The sequence below is a fragment of the Myxocyprinus asiaticus genome, chromosome 22, assembly GCF_019703515.2.
Source record: "Myxocyprinus asiaticus isolate MX2 ecotype Aquarium Trade chromosome 22, UBuf_Myxa_2, whole genome shotgun sequence".
Classification (NCBI taxonomy): Eukaryota; Metazoa; Chordata; class Actinopteri; order Cypriniformes; family Catostomidae; genus Myxocyprinus; species Myxocyprinus asiaticus.
In genome coordinates, this window is record NC_059365.1 from 46,295,097 (window position 1) to 46,322,350 (window position 27,254).

The following is a 27,254-nucleotide window of genomic DNA, read 5'->3' on the forward strand; positions in this document are numbered from 1 at the left end:
TATGCCTTTCCAAATCATGTCCAATCAATTGAATTGGCCACAGGTGGACTCCAATCAAAGTGTAGAAACATCTCAAAGATGATCCAGAGAAATGGGATGCACCTGAGCTAAATTTCATAACAAAGGTCATAGCAAAGGGTCTGAATAATTATTTCAATGTGATAATTCAGTTTTATCTTTTTAATACATTTGCAAAGTTATCAAAAATATGTTTTTAGATTGTCATTATGGAGTATGGAGTGTAGATTGATGTGAAAAAAACAATCATTTCAAGCATTTTAGCATAAGGCTGTAACATAACTAAATGGGAATAAAATAAAGGGGTCTGAATACTTTCTGAATGCACTGTATACCAGTATCTAGAGGTATATGTAACAATTGAAAAGACCCTTTGAGGTTGATTTCATTTTATGGGGAGCCTGCTAAATGTGATTATACATAGAAAGACCAAGAAATAGTAATGCCTATTTAAAGCTAAATTTATCATAAACAGAGATCTCAACCGTATGGTAGAGTTTTATATATTCTAGAAAAAACATCAACATACAAAGTTTGTTATTTATATGTCTATTAATTAATAAAATTTTGAATAAAACGGTTTTTCCCTTGGCTTCTAGGCTGAATGTTAAAAGGGCTAGAGATTCCATGAGCTGAAACGGATAGCTGCGTCAAAATTCCAGAACTGTGAGAGTATGTACTGCATTTGATGAAGAACTTCAACCGTTAATAAAGTTTGTACTTTAGGTATACAGGTGTGTATTATAAATACATTCCTGGACATACTAGATTCCCGTTAAACCAGCAGTGTTGGGTGTAATCTGATTAAAAAGTAATTTAGTTACTGGAGTAAAAAAAAAAACAAATAAATTACTGTAATCTAATTACTTTTCTATCAAAAGTATTGCAACACTACATTTAAAATTCTTTTTCCCATGAAAGTTGTGTAATCTGGTATTGGATTGGATATTGGATTACCGTTTTTGTGTACCTTACCCAACACTGGTGACTGGTATGATGTACTAAAACCAACCTTGAAAATAATTTACTCAATAGTAATTAAATAAAGTTCAATTTAACCTTGAGAAATAACTTTCCTCTGTACCTATAGACCAGTTCGCAGTTCTTTGTCATTTTTAAATTATTATTCAACTTTTTAAATCTCGACAGATTGACAGCTAGTAAAGTGTCCATTTCCTACGGTTTCATGAATACTGAGGATTCAGATATTCTACTCATCTGACATACTGCTTTTTGCAGACAGGGAAGTCGAGTTGGACACTAGGGCTCTGTCAAATGAAGGAGAAATACAAAATGTGTACTGTTGAGGGACTTCCAGGAGAGGTTTGGGAATCACTGATTTAGTGGACATTGTAGCATATTTGGGACACTCACCGTTCTTTTCCGGGAGTTGCTATGAAGCCAGGGCACTGACACATTACTGGTTACCTAGTGAAAAACAAACAGGTAAAACTCTTGTGATCCTCCAGGTATTCAGCAAAGCACGTCCTCTGACCAATCACAGGAAGCTCTGACCAGTGAAACCTCACGTCAAATTCATTTTCATTGAACTATAAATGTCCCTGTCCAAGCATTATAATAAAAGAGCTGAACAACAGTCAACCTTTCGAGATCATGTCATTTTTGATTTTTTATGCAAAATCAAAAGAAAAAAACATAATTAATATTTCATAAAAATTTTATATTCAATTTTGATATTTTATATTGCAAATGATACATTATTTTGCATTTCTGCACTGTAAAATTTTCATGTCAATTTAACACCTTTCTATGGAAATATATGTTGTTTAAACAACATGTTAAAAGTAATAACTGTGCAATATTAAGTAGTTTTACATATGTAATAACAAACCAGCATAGCTTTTTGGCAAACCTTGAAACTGTGAAATCTGGAAGATGTCTGTGCGATTAGTCGCAGTGGAAAGCTGCCATGGGAGGATGTACCGATCAGTAATGAGCTGTTGGTTTGACATCCTTTATCTCCAAAGAGAACAGAGTTTGATGCATTAACCGCAGCAGCTGATTGGCTCCTCACCATTAATCCCACACTGTCAATTAAGGAAGACGCACCTACACTGGAGCTCCGCCTACTGTCCGCTGAGCTAATATTGCCTTTACTGCACTGCAACTGTGCGCCCATATTTGCCAACTCCTCCTCTCTCGAGTACTCATCATCAGCGTTGCCTGTTTCCATGGCAATCGAGAAGATCTGTGACACATCAACATGCTTTTTACTCATCTGTCTGTGGTGACTGGTTCCCGAGAGCGGCCGTGTTGACACATCCCCTAATGCCGCCAGAGACAAAACGTGCTGTATCTGAGCACTGTTGTCTGCAGTAGTTCTTTGAGGACTGCGATGAGCAGCTGTGTTTTTTTGCAGTGAGGTATGTGGCCATGTCTGAGGTTGGTTGGCCCAACTGGGCGAGATTCCAACAGAGTCTCTAGGAGCGAAGGGTATCTGGCTGCATTTGAGTGCGCTGCTGGTGGGAATTACAGGGGCTTTGCGTTGCATGGCTGCAATGGTGGTGTGATGAGCTGCAGGGTCCGTGTGAGTGAGCAGCTCAATTTCAGTGTGTAAGGGAAACGATTTCATCCTGTTGTGAGCGGAATGATCTAAACGGTTCGCGTTCCGCATCATAGAGTAAACGCCCGTCAAAAGGACGTCGCTTCTGCCATGGGGACCACTTCTACTGCTGAGCAGCGAGGAAGATGATGGCGAAGAGGAAGAGGAGGAGCACGATACCTGTGGAGGGAGGAGGTGTGTCACAGAGGGGCCACGTTGAACGCTCCGTGCAGCCGCCATCTCTGCTGTTAGCATAGATCCTGCAACATGTGTGCCAGCAGCTGCAGACAGAGCATGGTGGTTGGACAAACCTTGAGCAGTGACTCCGTTATGATCTGCTTTAGATGCCAGCTTCCGTCTCTTGTTTCCTACCCATGTCTGAAAAGACAAAAGTAGGGAAATGCACAACCATCAGGCCAGCTTTGAGAAAGTGCAAATCGTCCACTTTAAAACAATCTCCCAAACTCATATTTACATATGTAATTATTGAAAACCATATATACTGACGGGAATTATAATGAATATAATGATTCTGGTTACGATTTGTATTCATTAACCCTTTATTTATTTATTTTTTGTACTTTTGAGAAATAAATATTTGTAAACAAGAAATACAATTGGATTTACTGTCCTCAGCAGCCTGTTACTAAATGCTAAGATAATTTTATATTTTAACAGAACAGATTCTTACAAAAGGTGTTTACACAGACTTGCAGTATTTTATCAATTAATATTTTTTTTTTTTATAAAATACCACTTATTACAAATAAATTAATGTGTATATTTAACTACACATCATCATATCAACAACCATCCAGCGTTTACAGTTTAGTTAGTTTTTACACAATGATGACTTTATAGATATTACAGTTTCATTTTCTGTTAAAGCATGATTTTCTGTAACGCTGCTTTGAAACGATGTGTGTTGTGAAAAGCGCTATACAACTAAAAATTACTTGACTAGTTTCACAAGCCTTAAGTACACAAACACAAACAATTCTTGGGTCATTTTCAGACGGACATGACAAAATGAATGACTTGCAGCTCAGTACATTTTTCATTCACTCAAAAGAACCGCTGATTAGAGTAATTTGTCCAAGAGCTAGAGTTGTATGTTTTGAGCTGTAGATTCAAAATAATCGACTCTTAAGAGTCAATTGTTTGGGAATAGGACTACACTGGTCATGCTGTACATTTTGTGCTGCTGATTCAATAGCGATGTTGCAGTAATAGTGCAGTAATCATTGTTCAGAGTATTTTAGCATGGTGTCACATACGCATGGGCTTAAGAATGCACATTCAAGAACCGCTAACGGGACAATGAAAAACATGTAATGAAACCATTTGGTTCTGGTATTTTTTTTTTTTTAAATGGAAAAAGTTTTGAATAAGAACCAGTTCTCTGTTCCCAATCCAAACCATAGAGCATCAACTGAAAATATAGCAAAATGTTCTTGTTCCATTCAGATTAAAGGGAAATTAATAATTTCTGTGGCACTAGCATCACCAAACGGAATTTTAAAAACAAAAACAAAAAACCAATGTACAAGAATTTCCTATGAAACATGTTAAAAGAGATGTTTAAAATTAGTGATCATCATGGAAAATTATATTTACTCACACAAAGAGCATTTTTGATCCTTTTTTTTTTCATTTGTGAAACAGTTTATCATAGCAATATTGGCTCAGTAAAGGGTTGAAAGGAGCCTGTTCTTCAGGCATACTGTGCAACCCAACAAGTGTGAAAAGTAAAAGGTTATATGAAATATTTGTCGCTGTCGCTGAAATCTTCCAGCTGCGTAACATCAAATCCTTCTTATTTTTCCATTTGAGGGAACAAAATGATAACATACATGATAAATTACAATTAGTCTTTTTTGAATGAACTGTCACTTCCAAAAGTGATTGAAAGTTTTTTTGTGTGTGTGTAATAATGCAATGATTAATTTTTTCATTACAAAAAAACAAAACAAAACAAAACAAAAAAACAGGTTTCCAGAACACTCCCCATGTGTGCCATTATTCAGATAAATATTCCCTCCCCAAACATACATTTGGTTAAGCCAGTGGTTCCCAACCCTGTTCCTGGAGGCCCCCAAACACTACATATTTTGGTTATCATCCTAATCAAACACACCTGATTCAACTCATAGGCTCGTTAGTGAAAACTCCAAGACCTGAATTGGGTGTGTCAGATAAGGGAAATATACAAAATGTGCAGTGTTGGGGGGGCCTCCAGGAACAGGGTTGGGGTGTTTGAAACCAATGTTTGATAGCGCTAGAGAGTAGGGATGGGCACGAGTAGTTGAGTACTCAGACGTGGCAGCAATGATCAATTATGAAAAAATGATCGATGGTGATCATGCATGATGTGACTTTTCACTTAATTTGAAATTAAGTGACAATTTCCTGACAACTAGTGTGAAAAAGAGGGAGCTTATTTTTGAGATTGATTAAGTTGTGATTTTGAGGGGTACATTGACTGTCAGAGATGTCTCATAGCAACCAAACTGATACGACGCTGCAATGCTATCGTTACGATAATCAAAACAGAGTGTAATTAACCGTGTTTTGAACACCTGTCTCTGCCAAACGTTTGCTAAACACATTTTATTATCATTTAATGCAAGAACTTTGACCTGTTAATGGATATTATTTAATAAAAGTGAATGTTTGTCATCGACTGCTCTGGGCACTGCAGTGCAAGTGTTTCACTCACATTTGTGAGTAAAAATAACTTGGATAATTATTTGGGTGCACCGGTGCAAATGACATCCAAACTTATGAACTGACAAGTACCATCAGAATAAGAACTCCATTATGCATCTAGCCTCATTTTCAAAATATTGTTCTTTTAAAAGTAATTTTAAAAGTAGCATGTTAAGGGGCGGTCACATTTACCTTTCCACACTAAAATTCTGCAAACAATTCTGCACGAAATTCATGATCATGCGGACTCCCATTGAAATTACTATTTTGCCCACGGAATTTCGCCATGCAAAGGTAAATGTGACCACACCTTCAATATTTTTGCATTAAAAGTGCAGTTTTCTCACTCTCACGTCTGAGAGTGCTCTCTTTTTCTTTTCTCCATCTTGACATTGGTAAATCTCATGAAAGTTTGATTAATTTATATTTCATATATTTTAAAATGTTAATTTGAGTGAACTACTAATCTGTTAAGAATAATTAGTTTGTTAATGGCTTATGAAGTATAAAGTGCTATCAATATATTTTTGTTTATGAGTTATTATTAAGGTGATCATATAGGGCCGATGTTGTTTTGTACTGCCTATAAGCAGAGGTTGCTCAAGAAAAAAATCTTTATCCGTCACTCTGACGGACTAAGTTGTAAAATTTCTATCATGGTCTGTTTTTATCCATCTTCCTTGTTTTCATTTCATAAGTACTAGAGCTACATTCAGGGGTGTAGCCCTTTACAGTAGATTGTCATGGCTGGTCACCTTGTCAGGTTGGGTTTCTGCCTGACGGGATCGTGGCAGTATCGGCCTGCCTTAGTGTTTTGTGTCATACCCCTTTTGTGTGAGCACACGGGTCCAGCAGTGGGTTATCACAGTGCACAAGTTGCCTGTTTCGCCTGTTGAGGAACATGGCATCATCGTCCCTTGTCTGTTTTGTCAAAGCATGTTTACGTTTTGCCCTTGTATATTTCAGGTGCTGCTGGCATGCTGAATCAGCGTTTCCATGGGAACCCTGATTGTTTCCATGGGAACGCTGATCATTACAACCTTCAGCTGCGAGCAACACCTGCCCCTTGTTTGTTCCTCTTATTTAAATCCCCTCGTGTGTCATGTCCGATGTCGTATCATTTTTCGTGTTTGCTACTGTTTATGACTGTCATAGTCTTTGGGTTTGAAGTGTTAACCCTGTGCTCTTGTGCAGTTGGAGCTGGCTGCGGTTTATTTTGAAGAAGTGTGTTTACCTTCTTGTGTGCCTTCGCCTTTGCCTGTGATCTGTGCCCATTTCACGTGAGGATTCCTCGATCTCTGCCCTCGTCTCGGGGGAGAATCTCGCCTGGGCTTGACTTTGTTTAAAGATAACTTTTTCTGTTGAATAATAAGTCTGATTGAACTGTTACCTCTGCTTTTGGGTCCTCTCTCACCCTCCCTGACAGTAGATAGGCCTAAAAGTTCTACCTGTCAATTAACAAGATTTTTTTACTTTTCCGGTAACATGCGACTTTAAAAGGAAACAACTGTTTGATCTGAGAGAGTGAAGTCTAATGCCCTTTGTTAAAATGTTTTTTCTTGTTTCTTTTTTTATCTGTCAAAATGATGGACAGTGTTTGGAATTATCCATCAATGTTTAAAAAAAATTGGTAAATGGGGGCGTGGTTATGCAGGTAACTCAGTAGCAGTGTTCGGTTGAAGGCTCCAGCTAAATTGATAAAAATGAACCTGATTGAGAATTGAAAACAGCTCAACTCTTACCAGAGTCAAATCATAGTACTGTTTCATGTCACTGTTAAACTTTTGGAGCTCATCTTTATTGATAATGCCACCAAAAAGCATGAGAAACTACAGAGGAAAAAAGATGGGGCAATTCTCCATGAGGAGGAAAGGATTGATGACAAAGATGGCCTAGCCTCACAAGATAGCACGGAGTTAAGTCCTGAAACTAGCAAGGTCATGGAAACTCTGACGGCTAACACTGATAAAATGATTGACTCTAAATTAGAGTTGATCTTGGAGAAGTTCCAAAGAGGTGCATCATATCAATAACTGCATTAATGGATCTTAGCTGTCAAAAATGCGGCTACCGGGAACAAACGATTGCTTCTCTAACCAAGCATTTAGATGATCAGGAAAACAGAGGGCGACATTGTAATTTGAAGATTATCAGACTTACAGATAAAACCAAAGGGCTGGCGTTTGTCAAATTCATGGAGAAACAGATCCCTGAAATTCTCCACCTGGATACGAAGAATGGGCTAGTTAAACTTGAGCGAGCACGCAGGATTGGCGCGTCTGACACCAGGTAGTATACTCGTCCCATATTTCGCTGGGAAATATGTTATGATAAAAGGACTGCTCTTTGGGGATTACATTTCCGTTATAAATTTGTTAATGCGCCTCCAAGTCAACTTCCTGTCTTTATATCTAAAGCATTTGTGCAGTTTGCTGAGCTTGATTGCACACAGTCTGTAGTGGAAGGTGATCTGAACTGTCTAATTTAGCTTTTAGATAAATTGCCTTCAGGCTGTTTTCCCCTTCCCAAGCAAGCTAGACTGGTAGCTGAAATTTGTGCTGATTTGGGATATATCGATGTTTGGGGAGTACTAAATTCTGGTTATAAAGGGTTTCCTTTTCTGTCAGGGGTCCATAAAAGCAGTGCATGGATTGACTTTTTTTTTTTTTTTTTTTTTACCCCTAAAGCATTATTATCCTATGTTTCATGTGATATTGGTAATATTGTCATTTCTGATAATGCTACATTGTTTATTTAACTTTTGCATGGTGAAAAGTCAATTCAGCCTAGCAGATGGAGATTTCATCCTCATTTTAAAATATTTCACATCACTGTGTCATCATTGTGAGCAAAAACATGGTACAAATGTACATCATTTAGCTAAGTTTTCAATGTCAGCAAACTTAGGTGCTTCTCTTTTGCCTTGTGGCCCCGTTTTTTGGGCCAAACTATTTACTTATTTATTTATTTGTAGTAAGATGTTGCTAACAATGACGTCAGAGTGATGTCATTTTGTTGTTTAAAAAAGTCATAGAAGTACGGCAAAAATCGTGCAAACGCCTTTATGAATTTGTAAGGTATGAGAAATCAAACATAGTGGCCCCGTTTTTTTTTTTTTTTTTTGGGCCACCATTTTATGTTATCATGACTAACAGTTACACCTAACAGTCTTTAAAAAACTGAACTCTGACTGTACCCCAAAACTTTTCACATAGGGGATGAGTGCTCCTACACAAATATGTTATCATAAAACCCTACTACTGTATAAACACAATATCACACTCTCAAGTGTGCTGTTGTTCTAAATATCAGCATGGCCGTGATTGAGCGGTAGGACTCAGGCAGCACGTAATGGCAGTCGTGCTGATATTCAGTACAACAGCACGATTGCGAGTGTGATACTACATAATTTTCTCTGCATATTAGGCCAGGATATGAGAAAAAATTTCAATATTACTTCTTCTTTAACAAACAGTGATGAAGATGGCTGATTAATTGGCCAATTTGATATTATCCACATTAGCCAACAACTGTGCCCACTTAGTTCATTAACAGATGTGGCCATTGAAAAACCCATATTGGTCAATCACTATTAAAGGTGCACTCAGTAACTTTTGCTTTTGTGGCATCTTGGACTTACACTGACATCTAGCGTCTTGGATGCAGCATCATTTAAATTCAATAGTTTTCAGTTCCAGATGTCATTGTAGAAATTAGGATTCACAGTCAGCCATGATTACTTTAATTAATGAGTGAAAGTTTCAAATAACAGGACGGTTACTGAGATTATGCGAGCAGTATTCGGCAGGTCATGTGATTCTAACATGGCAGCCCCCATTTGCAGACCCTCTCCATGTAGAATAAAACAGCTTTTATAAGGTTACTGATATGACTGGAGTCTTCCTGTTAATGTGAGTGGTCATGATTTCCTACATATACTGCAAAATTACAATTCGTGTCTTCATATCTTTTTTAATGAGGAAAAAATTACTGAGTGCATTTTTAAACATAAATTACTCAAATGGGCTAAAAGTAAATGCAAAGAATTATATAAAATACTTACTCTAACCACACTGAAGTCGAGTTTGGTCTCTTGAGCGCACTGTAGAATGAGCTGGAAGCAGCTTTTGCTCTGATTGGTCATACCATTCTCATAGTAGTGCTCCAGGATTCTCTGTTGTTCGGCAGTAAACACTGATCGCAGGTTCATCTGTCAAATGACACAATATTATTCAAAGACAGTAACATAACAATTTTATGGGTTGTGGCAAGAGCACTGTATCAAGAGTATCCCATTGTAAACCATATTAAAAAGACAACACTTCAGGGTTCAAGACACAGGGCCTGAAATTCATTCAAATTTTACAACAATCTCACCTAAAACGAACAGGCGGCTTCTTTTCTTTATTCTTGCCGCTAGTTTTATTCAAATGGAATCATGAATCATACATTATGGCCCTTCTCTTCAGTCTCCTATTTACCAGCAAGAGGGGATGCAGTCATGAGCCAACAAGATATTTTTATTGTTGTTCTTGGCAAATACCTTAACAAACACTTAAACAGGTAGTTAAAAGGAGAGTTCACCCAAAATAAATACATTTATGTCATCATTACTCACCCTCAAGCCACAGAATGTTAGTCTCAGTCACTAATGCATCTTTTTTTGTCTATAAAATGGAAGTGAATGATGACTTAAACTAACATCTCCTTGTGAGTTACAATAAAGAAAGAAAGCCATACAGGTTTGCAACAAGAATTCCCATTAATGGGTTGTGGAGCGGGAAGTGGTCGTGTGTCTGTCACTGGGGAAAGAGGAAGCGGTAAGGGCCATCACCTGGTGATTGTTAATATTAAACACCTGTGTCTCGTTTCAGTGACAACAGAGACAGGCTTTAAAAGGCCGCCAGAGCGACAGACAGGGAGAGAAAGACCAGAGACACCGTGTGTGTCTTGTAAAGCCAATACTTTGTTGTGAAGCTGAAAAGCAATTGTATTAAAAGTTGACTCATGTGGACTGTGAAACCGGCTCCTGTGTCCTTCCTACTCGAACCCTCTACACTGGTGCCGAAACTCGGGATTGCGAAGAAGACTGGCCGCCATGGACACCTCACCACCTTGGCTAGCATCCAGGAGACTCACCAGCAAGCTCTCCTCGAACAAGAATGCTGCATCCATACGGAGCTGGCTAGCTCCAGGCGGATCCCCCGCCGCGACCTCGGAGGCAGCGATGAAGCCGTACCTCTTGCTCACGAAGATGGGTCCCCAAGATGAGCCGGAGGCAATTGTGAGTTTCTTTGAGCTGGCTGCAAACCCAGTGGGCCCACCACCTGCTACCACTGCTTTCCAGGGACCAGCAACTACCAGCTGAGGACCGCCTGGATTATGTGAAGCTGAAGACCGCTGTCCTACAATGGGTTGGCCGCACCCCAGAACAACACCACCAGCAGTTCCACTCCCTCACCCTGAGTGAAGTCGGCCGCCCATTCGTGTTTGCCCAGCAGCTCCGTGATGCCTTCCGGAAATGGGTGCTAGCCAAGGAAGGCCGTGGCATGGAAGATGTCATTGAGCTGATGGTGCTGGAGCAGCTAACCGTTCACCTGCCCTGAAGAACAGCGGAATGGGTCCAGTGCCATCGTCCCACGTCACTGGTTGTTGCCGTCTAGCTGGCCAAAGCCACATGGCGGCCTACCCGGAAGCCGACGAGCAGTCCAGATCTCTCTCTCCTCCACCCTATACCTGCTCCCCAGAAACGGGGAGTGGATCCACCCAAACCGCTGCACTATGCGCCGGCCCCCACCCCTACCCCTCTCCGTCATCCTTCACAAGTTGATGTCTCCGCTGCCACAAGTGCACCCGAGAAGCCTGGGATGGTCTGTCAGAGTTGCGGGGAACCGAGACACGTCCAAAACCAGTGTCCAGCAATGGAGGTGGAGACATGGATCCAGGTCCTCGACACGCCACAGACTGCCCTCAATCGAGCAGGGACGCACCGTATACCGGGCGTACATACCAAGCCCTGGTGGATTCGGACTGTAATCAAACATTGATCCACCACGGCTTGGTTCATGACGGGGCTTTGGGTACAAAACACAAGGTGATGGTGAGATGTGTGCATGGGGATGTTCACAAATATCCGGTAGTGACAACCATCATTAAATTTTGGGGGGCACAGCATAGAGTGGAGGCCGTGGTTAATTCCCGCCTCACCCATCCACTGATTCTGGGGACCAATTGGTTGGGGTTTAAAAGATTATTAAAAGCGTTGTGTGTGGATGGGTCCACGATGGCTGGGGAGGTGGAGCCGTCCATGTCTACTCAGCATCAGGATGATGCAGGAGGGGGATTTCCCTCTAGAACTGTCGCATGACAAAACACTTAGGCATGTGTTTGACCAAGTGAGAGTAATTGATGGCCAGCAACTCCAGCTTGATGTCGCACTCACATATCCATTTTTTTCAATTATTAGGGACCGGTTGTATTGAGTGATGCAGGACACTATGAATGCATGAAAATACAACCCAGTTATTAGTCCCGAGGAGCCATCGGGAAACACTTTTCCAGGCGGCTCACCATAATCAGATGGCGGGTCACTTAGGACAAGAGAGAACACTGCACCGTTTAATGGCCCGCTTTTATTGGGCGGGCATTCGCAGGGATGTACGCAGATGGTGTGCGGCATGCCGTGAATGTCAGTTGGTGAATCCACCCCAAGAGCGCCATTGCGCCCATTACCATTGATTGAGGCCCCCTTTGAAAGAATTGGTATGGACCTCGTCGTGCTATTAAAGCGGTCAGCACGCAGATATCGGTTTGTATTAGTCCTGGTGGATTATGCAACGCGATATCCGGAAGCAGTGCCTTTACACAACATCTCAGCATGCAGTGCTGTGGAGGCACTTGTAGGGCTTTACTGGTTGTTTAGATCAGTGTTACTATCAGAAATAATTAATAATTATTTCTTTAGTCATGAATTAATATTTAAATTAATTAATTGAATCTAACTTGTTAAAACCTCATATGGGGCTCCAGTAAATGTAGTGCGCTACGTTTAGGAGCGGGTTTGGTTATTAGCAATAATTAATAATTATCAAAGATAATTATTAATTATTAAAATCAATAGAACATTGATGAGAATCAATGTTAGCTTTTTTTAATCCTTTAAATCAACAATTATCAAAGATAATCGTTAATTGTTAACATCGATGAAACATTAATTAAAATTAACACTAGCTTATTGATCATTCAAATTCAACAATCATCAAAGATAATTATCAATTATCAAAAATCAACAGAATATTAATAAGGATTAACACTGACGGGGCACCACCCTGGAATCAGGGACTAATAACCAGATAGTCTCAATATTAGATTGTTTTCTTAGGAAAATCGACATCCGAAGAATATCAATTTTCGGGAAAAAAACAATGAATGAAGGCTTGAATCCGAGCACTGACATCCCGTCAGCATGACAAAGGCATATGCAAAACAAACCAAAACACTTCTCTTTGTAATATAAACAAAATTTATTTATGCAGTAATATCAATTAATAATTAATACAATGCAGTCAATAAACTTCCGACTTACAACTACAAACTAAACAGTGATATGATTAGATAAGGAAATCAAAATAATCCTGTAACACATGAGGGTGTGTGTGTGAGAGAGAGCGAGTGTGTCTGTGTGTGTGTAAGGAGGGACGTGCACAAAATGGCAGATGTGACTCTCGTGGAGAGTATGTCACACGAGACTTCTGGCCAGGGAATATGGCCGCGAATGTGGGCTGAGAGAAACCAGTCAATGGCGTCTACCAGTTACCGCGTGTAGCCGCTTGTACGATAGCTTAGGGACGAAGCTGAGCTTTAGCACGAAGCTATCTACGAGCCAAAAATGTGTGCCAGAATGTTTGTTAGGGGTCGCGTGTGTGTGTGTGTGTGTGTGTGTGTGGTTAGTACGAGAGAGAGAGAGAGAGAGAGAGAGAGAGAGAATTAAGTGACGGCCCCAAAGCCGATTTCGCGATTGTGGGAGAGAAAGCAGCTGTTAGTTTATCACTCAGAGACACGGTGGATGGCTCGTAAACAGTCCCGTGTTCTTTGATTCTTTAATGGATAAACTCAGTTTGCCGGTCTCACCCGCAATGGCGAAAATGCACAACAGTCCAATTTGGTTGGACCACAATACAGCAAATCAAATTCGTGATAATTAATACCCTGAGTATTAATAATGAGCGGACATGGCGGTCTGTAAACTGTACAAGCAAAAAAACCTTGAAACACAAGAATAACACACTATAATATTCTATCTCTGCCCAGACGTAAACCTCTTACTTGAATCACATGAGGATGCAGCATGTGTGTTCATCCGTCCTTTAACTCAGTCTCGGTTCCTCGAGGCTTGGGTGATGATGGGAGGCCGTTTCCTCGCTCTGTCTGTGGGTGTACGGCTGCTGATTCTCGGCGGGCTGGCGGAGAAATCAGAAATGTCGACTTGATTGAGGATGGAAGAGAAATCTTTAATCTCTTCACTTCTGCAGGCAAACGGATGAAGATGCGGATTGCTCAGCGGTCTCCTTCGGATCCGTTAGAGTGTTCGGTTGAACACAGAGTAATCTCAACTCGTCCAGCGAGATGGAGATTGTATGGCCACAATTTCGGATGTTACTTCCTTGTGCCACGAGGTTACACCTGAGAGCAGCGATGAGCTACGTCTATACACGGCGAACAAAGTTGCTGGAAGCAAATCCCGGAAGCATTTCAAGAGGTATTTCTACTCCTGATGATGTCATAGTTGAGGGACGTTCTGTTGTGTGCCTCATCCAATAGGAGTTGAGAGTTCGATCCTTTAGTGAGCAAGGCTTCATGGGATTTGTAGTCTGTTTTGGACTCTCTTTGTTTGATTTTGGCATGATTTTTATCAGTAAGATTTACGACTTGGTATGTGGGGGCTGAGTTAGGTTTTATGACTGTGTTAGGCCTGCCTTTGTCTTCTATCTGAATACATGAGGCCCAACACACTCTTCAAAATTATCTCCCGGGTGGGTATTCTGAAAGAAATCCTCACCGACCAAGGCACAACATTTATGTCACGTACACTGTGTGAACTTTATGAATTGCTGGGGATTAAATCGATTCGCACCAGCGTGTATCACCTGACGGATTTAATCGAACCCTGAAAAATATGATTCACAAGTTTGTACACTACACTAGAAATTGGGACAAATGGCTGGAAACCATATTATTTGCAGTCAGGGAGGTCTCGCAAGCCTCCATGGGGTTTTCCCCCTTCGAGCTCCTGTATGGACGTCGGCCCCGTGGGGTGCTTGATGTCATATGGGAGGCATGGGAGGAAGGACCTTCCCAAAGCAAAAATGAAATTCAATATGTCCTTGATCTTCAAGCAAAGCTACACATACTGGGTCGGTTGTCACAGCAAAATTTGCTTCAAGCTCAAGAGACACAAAGCCGGCTCTAGCTCCAGCTATGAGAATTTGCACTGGGAGACAAAGTACATGTATTACTCCCCACATCGAGCTCAAAATTGCTCGCCAAGTGGCAAGGGCACTTTGAGGTTACACGGCGTGTCGAGATCTCGATTATGAGGTTAAACGAACAGATAGAGGTGGAGCACATCAAATTTACCATGTCAACCTCCTTAAATTATGGAGAGAGGTGGTCCCTGTGTCCATGGCAATGGTAGTTCCGGAGAGGGCAGAGCTTGGGCCGGAGGTGAAGTTCAAAGCCAATCCATTCACCCCGGTCCCTTGTGGAGACCACCTCTCATCCTCCCAGCTCGCGGGGGTGGCCAAATTGCAAAAATTATTTGTGTTCTCTCCTCTTCCCGGTCAAACTAACCTCATTCAACACCATATTGAGACCCCACTGGGAGTGGTAGTGCGTAGTCGGCCATACCGTTTGCCCGAACATAAGAAAAAAGTGATTTGGGATGAAATGGAGGCAATGCTTGAGATGGGGGTAATAGAAGAATCGCACAGCGATTGGGCCAGTCCGGTTGTTTTTGTACCTAAGAGTGACGGGTTAGTCTGGTTTTGTGTAAATTACCGGAAAGTCAATGCGGTGTCTAAATTTGACGCATATCCAATGCTCTGAATTGACGAACTGCTCCATTGGTTTGGTGTGGCTCAATTTTATTAGACACTGGATTTAACAAAGGGATATTGGGAGATCCCCTTAACTCCATTATCCCGAGGGATTTTCCAAACCTTTCAGATTGCACCAATTCATCACTCTTCCGTTCGGTTTGTTCGGGGCTCCCACCACGTTCCAGCGCCTCATGGATAAGATTCTCCGACCGCCCGATGTATATGTATATGCTGCTGCCTATTTAGATGACATCATCATATACAGTAACGACTGGCAGAGGCATATACAGCATCTGAGAGCCGTCTTGAGGTGGGTGGGGCTCACAGCAAACCCAAAAAGTGTGCAATTGGATGGGTGGAAGTATGGTATCTGGGCTTCCACTTGGGTCATGTGCAGCTACGGCCTCAAATTGATAAGACCACAGGAATAGCAGCCTGCCCACGTCCCAAGACCAAAAAGGAGGTGAGATGGTTTATGGGGCTGGCTGGCTACTACTGAAGGGGGGGGGTAGGGTGTTAGCAGGCCGGACAGGGCCCGGGCCTCAGTCGGATGGTGGGGGTATGTGGAGTGGGACGTAGTCGTGTGTCTGTCATTGGAGAGAGAAGAAGCGGTAAGGGCCATCACCTGGTAATTGTTAACATTAAACACCAGTGTCTTGTTTCAGTGATGACGGAGACGTGCTTTAAAAGGTCGCCGGAGCAACAGACAGAGAGTGAGACCAGAGACGCTGTGTGTGTCCTGTAAAGCCAATACTTTGTTGTGAAGCTGAAAAGCCAATAGTTTGTTGTGAAGCTGAAAAGCTAATACTTTGTTGTGAAGCTGAAAAGCCAATGCGTTGTTGTGAATATAAAAAGCAATTGTATTAATAATTGACTCACGTGGACTTTGAAACCGGCTCCCGTGTCCTTCCTACTTGAACCCCTCTATATGGGTAGAGAGAACCTTGTTGCTAAATCAGGTATGATGCATATTGAAAACAGATAATATGTATATTAAAGAGATAATAATACATTTAATGTTATGTATATTATCATTATGACAGTATTTACATTTAGGGCCCAAACACTGAAAGTGCAGAGGCCCTATTGTTCTTCTAAGGATTCTTCTTCTTTTCAAGGTTTTCAGTACTTTTGGGGTACTTAACGTTTGAAAACTCTTGAAAGTTTGCACAAGCATCAGAGTTGTTGGCCATTTGGGCTGGGCAAAGTTGCGGGTGGGGGGGGGGCGCTCTGTAGCACCACCTAGCAGATGGGAATGTTCGGGGGGCTATGTAGCACATCCCTTTTGAGCTAGTCACCAAACTTTGTACATATATACAGTTGTGCTCAAAAGTTTGCATACCCTGGCAGAAATTGTGAAATTTTGGCATTGATTTTAAAAATATGACTGATCATGCAAAAAAACCTGTCTTTTATTTAAGGATATTGATCATATGAAGCCATTTATTATCACATAGTTGTGGTTGTTTCAAGGAGCACAATACTTGTTGACCCCTCTCCAACATAGCGCTTATGGTTGTGACCATAAAGCTCTATTTTGGTCTCGTCACTCCAAATTACAGTGTGCCAGATGCTGTGAGGCGTGTCAAGGTGTTGTCGGGCATATTGTAACCTGGCTTTTTTTGTGGCATTGGCTTCTTTCTGGCAGCTCGACCATGCAGCTCATTTTTGTTCAAGTATCGTCGTATTGTGCTCCTTGAAACATCCACACCGTCTTTTTCCAGAGCAGCCTGTATTTCTCCTGAGGTTACCTGTGGGGTTTTCACTTCTTAATAAGTGATTGAACAGTACTGACTGGCATTTTCAAGGCTTTGGATATCTTTTTATATCCTTTTCCATCTTTATAAAGTTCCATTACCTTGTTACGCAGGTCTTTTGACAGTTTTTCTGCTCCCCATGGCTCAGTATCTAGCCTGCTATGTGCATCCACTTGAGAGCTAACAAACTCATTGACTATTTATACACAGACACTAATTGCAATTTAAAAAGCCAAAGGTGTGGGAAATTAACCTTTAATTGCTATTTAAACCTGTGTGTGTCACCTTGTGTGTCTGTAACAAGGCCAAACATTCAAGGGTATGTAAACTTTTGATCAGGGCCATTTGGGTGATTTCTGTTATCATTATGATTTAAAAAGGAGCCAGACAACTATGTGATAATAAATGGCTTCATATGATCACGATCCTTAAATAAAAGACAGTTTTTTGCATGATCAGTCATATTTTCAAAATCAATGCCAAAATTTCACAATTTCTGCCAGGGTATGCAAACTTTTGAGCACAACTGTAGATTTCATCAAGCCGGACAACTTTAGTACTGACAGTCATAAGCTCCGCCCAACAGGAAGTCGGCCATTTTGGATTGTTTGAAAAATGCATGCTCTTGAAATACTCTCCTAGGGATTTTATGTTACAGGTACCAAATTTGGGGGACATTATGACAAGACATTGATGATGTTAAATTGCGAACTGATTTTTGATATATCTAACGGTGTGCCATGGCGACGTGATAAAGTACATAAAAAAATGGGAAAAAGGAAGTGTCTCATATCTTCTATGTGCACCGTGTGATTTACATGAAAATTGTTTGTACTTGCAGGCTGATCACATTGATGTGGCTATTGCGGGTCACATTTGTAGTGCCACCAACTGACGAAAGTATGGTACATTTAACAGACTTTGAAATATCCCTCTTATGTTTACCTGAATTGCTTAAATTGTTTTTAGAATAATGTCAAAACAGTGCAGATTTTAAATTCTGAATGGATTCTTGTTTTCTTAACTAGTGCTGCCATGGCAATGCATTAAATGTCATAATTCCTTTTTTATGTATATTCATGTTTTAGAGGTACTTGGCATGCTTGAATTTTTATGATATTTTGCACACACAGAATTGTGCCATTAGGCCTGGGCAAATGTTAACACATGGGCGTGGCTGGGGAGCTCTGTTCTTCTACGGTCACCAAACTTGCACATATGTTGTTCTCATCAAGCCGGACAACTTTCAAAATTACAGTCATTAGCTCTGCCCAACAGGAAGTCGGCCATTTTGGATTGAATGTGCATTTTTTGAAAATTGCAGGACCTGAATTTTTGAATACTCCTCCTAGGTGACTCACCAAATTTAGGCAACCTTATGCCAAGACATTGAAGATGCTAAATTGCGAACAGACTTTGTTGCCATGGCGATGCAATAAATTAAGGGCAAAAATGTGAAACAGGAAGTTCCTTATATCTTCTGTGTGCATTGTATGATTTTGATGAAAATTCAGCTGTATGTTTGGTCATGGGGGCTGATCACATTTCTGGGTCACAGTCATAGTGCCACCAACTGGCAGCAGGAAGTAAGGCAATTTTAACAGACTTTGAAATAGCCCTCTTGTGTTTATGTGAATTGCTTCAAAATTCTTTAGAATAATGTCGACACTGCTGATGAAAATTTGTAAAGGGATATTTGTTATCTTAAATACTGTTGCCATGGCAACATATTGTTTTTATTTCTTTCTTCCTATATTTGGGTGTAAACTTAAACAGTTGTGGCCGAGGGGAGTACAGACTTAAGCCTGGTCTCTTTTTAAAGACGATACTTGGCAGTTCATTGTGCAAGTGAAAACAGTTTTTAAAGTGAAATAAAAAAGTTATAGAAATTTAAGTTTATTGTAATGAAAATGTACTGCACAAACTTTTTATTTTTTATATATAAATAAAATATACTAAAAATATCAAGTGAAATGCTAAAATATTAGAAAATCAAAGCCACATGTCTAATCCAGTTCTGTTCTAAATTTTAGGTCAATATATAAAAATAACCTTTTGGTGGCAAATCTCAGGTGCAGTACCAGAAATGTCCAGTAGAGGACAGCCAAGCTCCATTGGTGAATGATTCCCAAAAGACCACATCTGCACAACAGACCTTTTTTCACAGACTGTGATGACACGTTTCCGCCTTATTTATCTGTGTAAATCTAAAAAAAAAAAAAAAATTATATTGTACATTTTTTAAATATTGAATGTAAATTTGTAACATTATGCTTATTGTTATATTACCCTGGAATTAGTTTTAAAAAACTAATTACCACAGCTGCGAGGGGGTTTCGATTACAGCTGCTGAGAAAGTGACAGTAAATTTGTCATGTTCTCCCATCTGACTTGCTGAATCCACCGCTCTCTATTAATTTCCTCTTCAAGAAAGTCATTCAAATGTAATAAATGAAAATAATATTTGATCTGTGATCTCTCAATTACCACAGTCAAAGTTTACCCTGCAAACGTTTACTTCCACGTTCCAAAACCCGGAGTGAGAAAAAGGTCTATTATCTGAATAACTCGGCAGGAATTGGCATAAAAATACAAAGGAACAAAAGCCACTTGTCTGACCATGTCCTGATATGAATTTGAGAACAATCTGTGCTTGAAGTGGGGCATTATTATTCTTCATATCCAAGTGGGCCTGCACTTCTGTAATTTACTCTGCAGCATACAGGTGTCCTGAAAACATATGCTACCTATCAGGATGTGCTACCAATGCTATATTCACATTAGGGTTTGGGGTAGGGCTTAATACAGCCTCATGCCTGTTTCACATCGCAAGCTTGAGAGAGACATGAGCATAGCATCAGCTTAACTACAGCGTAGCTGCAGACTCGACAGGGCTTTCACTCTGGAAGCGTTTCTATAGCGTCACAGCAGTGGCTCTCTACAGAAAAATACTGTGATTTCTATGTTACTAAGGTGAATATTTATTTGAATAAAGACCATAACTTATAAAATGATTATCAGGAGTGGGTCATTGATAAGTATTAAAAAACTGATCGTCGTGAAATCTTATTTACATGAGGAAGAGGAGGACCACCTTTGCATCTAAAAGGTAAACAACACAGCACTTTGTTCTTCTCCACCTCCACAATCATTCTGGTACCATACATTGTTGAACATGAATGAGATAAGTTCTGAATTTACTGATGTCACGTGTATCTGTTTACAAGTGAAAGCAAACTCGGCTGTGACTGGGTATTGCTGAAGCCTATAGATGAAATTACTGTTTACAAACAAATGCTCCGCCCCGCCCTTTCCAGGTTCTTTTGTTGCCCAGAAAAGAACTGCTGTCTATAGGCGCTTGGCTCAAATTGTGCTGAAACTGCCCAAAAAGTGCTGTTTGTGGAGATGGAACACCCCGTTTTCCACAGATTATTGGAGAGTGGGGCTGCTTTATATTTCCACCAGATCATTGCATCAGGAAAAACACAGGATTTTACATAAATTATGCTGATAATTCACAGGTCACTGTCATTGTTATCGTGTCTGCTCTATTAGACACAACTGACCCGCAGCAGCTGTTGGTTGATATTAACTTTATTAAGAAGAAATTACATAAACTCTGACATAAACATTGCTGGTACTGGCAATGACGAAGACAATGAAATGAAGAACCCAAGTGCAGATTTATTTACAAACGTGATATCCAGAACAAAAACATAACTCCAAATGTGAACAGAAACAAAACATGAACTTCACTTGACTTAACATGGCATGACCAGACTATGAACCAACATTACATCAACAATACCTGACAAACAACAATGGAAAACATGAGGGCTTAAATACTTGGACATGGGAGAACATAAACCAATGAACAAACAGAACTCTAAACAAGATAATCAAACAATGAACTAATGAAAACAAGACATATGAACATGGAGGGAAAACAGTACATCACATGACCAGGAACACACAACATGAAACAGGAACTAAACTTTTCAAAATAAAATACATGAAAAACATAAATCAACAAAATACACATGACATATCCCCCCCACTAAGGGGCGGCTCCCGACGCCCCAAGACATGAACAAACACATAAAACATAAATCAATCTAAAGTTCTGTAGGGAGCTGGGGGGGGGGTTCTTGAAGTGTGACTATGAATGGCATGGCGTGGGGCGTGGCCTGGCGAGACAGGGCGTGGGACCAGGGCAGAGTCAGTGGAAGGTGGGGCCCTGAGAGGCTCGAGGGGCGGAGCCGTGGAAGGTGGGGCTGAGAGAGACTTGAGGGGTGGAGCCATGGAAGGCGGAGCCATGAGAGACTTGAAGGGCGACACCAGGGAACTTGGTACCCAGAGAGTAGCCGAAGACTTGAAGGGCCAGGGTGAAACTGATGGCAGGGAGGACCAAGGCAGCGCTGGAGGCTCGGAGGAGCAAGGCAGATCTGGGGGATTGGAAGACTGAGGCGGAGCCGGTGGGACTGAGGACCAAGGTGGAGCCATAGGGAAGGAGGTCCCTGGTGGAGCTGACGGATCGGAAGGACGAGGTGCAGCCAGAGGATCGGAGAGCCAAGGCGGAGCCAGGTGACCAACAGACCAAGGAGGAACCGGAGGGGCGAGGGACCCCGGCAAAGCCGACAGGCTGAAGGAGCGCAGAGGAGTTGAGGGAACGCAGAGCCGAGGCAATGTCGAGGGACCGACAGGCCAAGGCGGAGTCCAGGGCTCGGAGGGTCCATGCAGGGTCGGAGGATTGAAAGTTCCCCTTGCCTGCTCAGGAGAACTAAGGGTGGGTACAAGGGCGGGAACCATCTCCAGGTCTAATAGCTCAGATGTGGCTATGACAAGGCGTGGAGCAGACTTAGGCGTGGCTGTGACGTGGCATGGAGCAGGCTCAGGCGTGGCTGTGACATGGCATGGAGCAGGCTGAGGCGTTGCTGTGACATGGCATGGAGCAGACTGAGGATCCGGAGCAGAAGATGGCGCTAGCTCAACGACCATAATGAGGAACTCTGGTTTTGGCGTCCATGACGTGAAACTCTGGCTCGGCGGCCATGACGTGGGATGCCGGCTCGGCAGCCATGACGTGGGACACTGGCTCATTAAAGTCCACCCAGCAGGCCAGATCGCAGAAGTCCTCTACATAATCCTCCAGGGGAAGACTCTCCTGACGTAGGCGAAGAAGCCGAACTGCTGGGTTCATTATGGATGGTCAGGTATTCTGTAACGTTGCTGCTGGTACTGGCAATGATGAAGACGATGAAATGAAGAACCCACGTGCAGATTTATTTACAAAGGTGTTATCCAGAAAAAAACATAACTCCAAACGTGAACAAAAACAAAACATGAACTTGACTTGACGTGACGTGACGTGACAATGACATGGCACGACTAGACTATGAACCAACATTACATCAACTTTATCTGACAAACAACAATGGAAAACATGAGGGCTTAAATACTTGGACATGGGAGAACATAAACCAATGAACAAACAGAACTCTAAACAAGATAATCAAACAATGAACCAATGAAAACAAGACACATGAACATGGAGGGAAAACAGTACATCACATGACCAGAATCACATGACATGAAACAGGAACTAAACTTTTCAAAATATAAGACATGAAAAACATGAATCAACAAAATACACATGACAGATTGCAAACTGCTTTTTAATTTCCAAAGTGCTGTCACTGTGACAGATATGAGGTCAAATATGATCTAACAATGATCTTATCTAATCAAGACCACCACGTACGATATAGCAGGAGGAACAGATCCCATCTCCACCACCGCAGCACATGGACTACTGTTTGTGAAAGGGTAAATTACTAAAAATAATGTCATACTGCTAAAATTATGTATTTGCATTTATTTTGAATGCAGTAAATAATATTGTCCTATGGAAACGGCTGTTATTAAGTTTTGATATGGAATATGATCATACTGAATTAAGAATACTGAAGTAAAAGTCTTTTGTTTTGTTTTTGTGATTAATTTTTTTTTATTGATTCACACATAAAACAAAGAAAAGCAAAACATATATACACAGAATCAACATTTAACTCCCACTACCACCAATCCCCCTCTCAATTCCCAAACCCACCCTAACCCTAACTCCCCTGTGGTCACACATGAGCACATACACACACACACACACACACACACACACAAAATCACACACATTAATAACTATACCTCTCTCTCCACTGCCCCACCCCGAGAGCCCTCCAAGGACGCCACATGTTTGCCCCATTTCTCAACAAACAAATCCAAATTCCCCAGTCATCTAGATTACCCTTCTTCGAAAGCCACCACCCTCCCCATCTCCGAGCACCACTCCTGAAATGGGGCCACTCCAGCCAACTTGCATCCTCTTAAAACAACTTGTCTGGCGATCATAACACTGGGTAGCACATGTCGAGGCACAGGAGAACCTGTCAGAATATACTACAACAGCATTAAAGGTGTTAAAAACCTAGGTAACACATCTTGTCAGCCAGATAATACCTATCAGGATGTGCTACCAGCATAACTATCAGATAGTGTGATATAGTGTAACTCCCGTTTCACATCACAAGCGTGATCGGTGTGTGAGCAGAGCTTTCGTTGTCTTGTAAAAGACACAAGCCTGTTACTAGTTTGTAATCAGGCTGTAATATTATTCCACACTGCTAGGGTTTTTAGAGTGCCATAAAGTTTGTATAAAGCTAGGTGTGGAGTAGAGGAAGTTAGCATGGCTAGAGTTGTGGCATGTCTCGCCTACTCTGTGCTACAAACAAAAGTCCTTTTTGAAAAACGTGCTGTTTCAAGTTCAACTGTAAGTAAGATATTGTCCTCTTTTATTGTATAAGAAATGTATCATGCTTATGATTTATTTGTAATGTGACAGAGACCTTGTATATATAATTATTCTGATGTTTGGACTTGTTTGCTTCAAGCAAGACGAGTAATTTGTGTTCATTTGTATTTTTGTACAAAGACTTTCTTTATGTGTTTGCACTATATACTTTATACAACACTGCATCGACATTGTGGATCCTGTGTGGATAATAAGCCACAAGATGGATGTAAGGATGTAACTTTATGAACGCTGGATTACTACACTCATGTGAAAGAGCACTTACCTTACCTGGAATTCACCTTAAATGTAACTAGAAGAATTAGAAGTTTGTTCACCAACAACTACCTCATCGGATATCATCATTGCTGGATCGCCTAATCACAGATAAGACTTATACTCGCAGAACTCTCACCATCTCACCCTCTTCCAAACAAAGTAGAACTTTATATTTGAAAAGACTGATTGGTTCACCTCAGCAATTCGATTGCATCTTAATTCTATATATGTTATTTTCTTTATTCAGGTTTTCTGGTTTTGCTATTGATGAATGTTGAGTGTTGTGTTCCTAATTTGAGTTTAAATAAAATCATAGAAAGTATTTATATTGCTGCCTTTGTTCTTAATTGGTTTTAAACATGTTGATGCTAGTAACTCTCCCTAAATACAGATGTATAGCTGGTATGTATGCAAAAGCACACGTACGGTTATAGTCTATAATAACAGATTAGAGCATTCACATCGGAAGCATCAGAAATGTGTCAGAGCGTAGTATGAGCGTCGTGTGAGCTGAAGTGCAGCGGGGGTTTTGGCTCCAATTCTATTTTTGCTGCACCGCTCATGCTCAATTAAAGTGACCGCACACTGTTGATGGTTAAAATGAATGTGATGTGACACAAAGTACACAATGCACAGAATAAGCATATATTAGTAGTCTAGTGTGTCTTTATACTGTATTAATTAGAGCACATCTGAAAAAGAGATTTAACAATTGAAACCAATTTAACCCTTGTCCTTAGAGGACAATGTCCATATCAAAAAACGTCATGGTTACTTGCGTAACCTCCGTTCCCTGATGGAGGGAACGAGACGTTGTGTCGATGTAGTGACACTAGGGGTCACTCTTGGGAGCCCAAGACACCTCTGGTCTTTGATAAAACACCTGCCTGTAGAAATGAGAGGTCGGTCCAAGGGCTGAAAAGATGGTGACAGACCGGCGTGATGACCACGCGATGTGTCCCACGGCGCCATGCCCATCTCGGGACTTGAGTCTGAAGCCAGTGCTGAAGCGGTCTCATATGCATCAACCCGAGCGGGGTGGCCTCCGCTGAGGATGCCATATGCCCCAGGAGCCTCTGAAAAAGTTTCAGTGGAACCGCTGTTTTCTGTTTGAACACCTTCAAACAGGCCAACACCGACTGGGCACGCTCGTTCATGAGGCGTGCTGTCAAAGAGACTAAGTCCAACTCCAAACCAAGAAAAGAGATGCTCTGAACCGGGAGAAGCTTGCTCTTTTCCCAGTTGACCCAAAGCCCTAGTCGGCTGAGGTGTGAGAGCACCAAGTCCCTGTGTGTGCACAACATGTCCCGAGAGTGAGCTAAGATTAGCCAGTTGTCGAGTTAGTTGAGAATGCACACCCCCCTTAGTGGGGCAAGGGCTGCCTCTGCGACTTTCGTGAAGACGCGAGGAGACAGGGACAGGCCGAAAGGGAGGACCTTGTACTGATACGCCTGACCTTCGAATGCAAACTGCAGGAAGGGTCTGTGTCGAGGAAGGATCGAGACGTGGAAGTACGCGTCCTTCTGGTCTACTGCCGCGAACCAATCTTGATGCCGGATGCTCGCCAGAATGCGTTTTTGCGTCAGCATCTTGAACGGGAGTCTGTGTAAAGCCCGGTTCAGTACTCGCAGGTCCAAGATTGGCCGCAACCCACTGCCATCGGGGGAGGATTTGTGCCACAGCTGGGCACTCAGGGGCGGGAGACCGCCGCTGGAGCGCCAAACCTGCCAAATAGAGTGGTGGACGGTGGTCGTGATGACGGCCGTGCACACCGGATATGTGACCCAGGGAACAAGGAAACCGCTCTTGGTGAACTCTTGAGTACTGCATCCACTTGGGCATGCAGCGCAATTGAATGCAAAGGTGAATGCCTTCGACCGGGGGATGGAGAGGTCTGTTTACCAGCTCCAGAGCAGCAGGTTTCGTCGTCCCTGGGTCGCCCATCTCAAGGGCGCTTTGAAGCCTTTCACGGGTTCTTGGCGGCTGCGAGACGGGTGGCGTCTGCTTCCTGCGGTGGGCTCCACGCCGGGGCCGGGCCTAAGGGGCGGGCTGTAGTGGAGCCAGTGCAGTCACCGCAGACGGGGTGCGGGATTTTGAGCCGTGCCAGGGCAGGACATGCCGGATAGCCTCCGTCTACTGCTCCACTGTCGAGAACTGCTGCTCCACTGTCGAGAAGTCCTTGACGGTGTCGCCAAATAGGCCAGCCTGGGAGATGGGGGAAGCAAAGAACCGTGTCCTGTTGGCCTCACCCATCTCGACCAAGTTGGGCCAAAGGTGGCGCTTCTGGACCACTAATGTGGACATCGTCCACCCGAGAGACCACGCAGTGACCTCCGTCGCTCGGAGAGCGAGGTCGGTCAACGAGCGCAGTTCCTGCATCAATCCCGGGGCGGAACTACCCTCGTGCTGTTCCTTTAGTGCCTTGGTGGACATGCAGGAGAGCCATGGTGTGCAGGGCGGAGGCGGCTTGTCCAGCGGCACCGTAGGCCTTGGCCGTCAGAGACGATGTAAACCTACAGGCCTTGGAAGGGGGCTTCGGGCACCCGCGCCAGGTGGCGGCGCTCTTTATCCACCAGGGGATTGCCGAATAGCCCTTGGCCGCCCCACCATCGAGGGTAATGAGGGTGGGGAAGCTGAAAAGATCGGGACCGGGCAGTAAAAAAGTGCCTCCCACGACCTTGTCAGCTCTTCATGCACTTCTGGGAAGAAAAGAACGGGCGCGGGGCGTGGCTTTGAGCGGCGCCGCGAGCCCAGGAACCAATCATCAAGCCGCGAGGGTTCAGGGAAGAGCGGAGGGTTCCACTCTAGCCGACGCTCGCGGCTGCCTGGGAAAGCATGTTGTCATCTCTGTGTCAGCCTGTGACTGGGCAATCGTCCCCGAAGGGAGGAGCTCAGCTAAGCTTCCTCTCCGATGCTGCGCTCGAGAGCTCATCACTTTCGCGGGCTCCGAATAAGAGGTCAAACTCGCCGTGAGACGAGCCGGCAGA

The 27,254-nt window shown here is 42.4% G+C and overlaps 1 protein-coding gene across 5 annotated transcripts in view; it reads right to left on the bottom strand.

Moving 5' to 3' along the window:
- The window catches only part of LOC127413427 (highly divergent homeobox-like), a 107,374-nt gene that overhangs the window by 22,578 nt on the left and 57,542 nt on the right, over window positions 1–27,254 (bottom strand). For all 5 annotated transcript variants that reach the window (XR_007892588.1, XR_007892587.1, XM_051650582.1 and 2 more), the window contains exons 3-5: window positions 9,354–9,500; window positions 1,892–2,959; window positions 1,393–1,446 (exon numbers count right to left, since the gene is read on the bottom strand). Coding sequence is in view for 3 of the 5 variants with exons in the window: in XM_051650582.1 (XP_051506542.1) it covers window positions 1,393–1,446; window positions 1,892–2,959; window positions 9,354–9,500 (1,269 nt within the window). In the remaining 2 variants the exon portion in view is untranslated. The remainder of the gene's footprint in view (window positions 1–1,392; window positions 1,447–1,891; window positions 2,960–9,353; window positions 9,501–27,254) is intronic.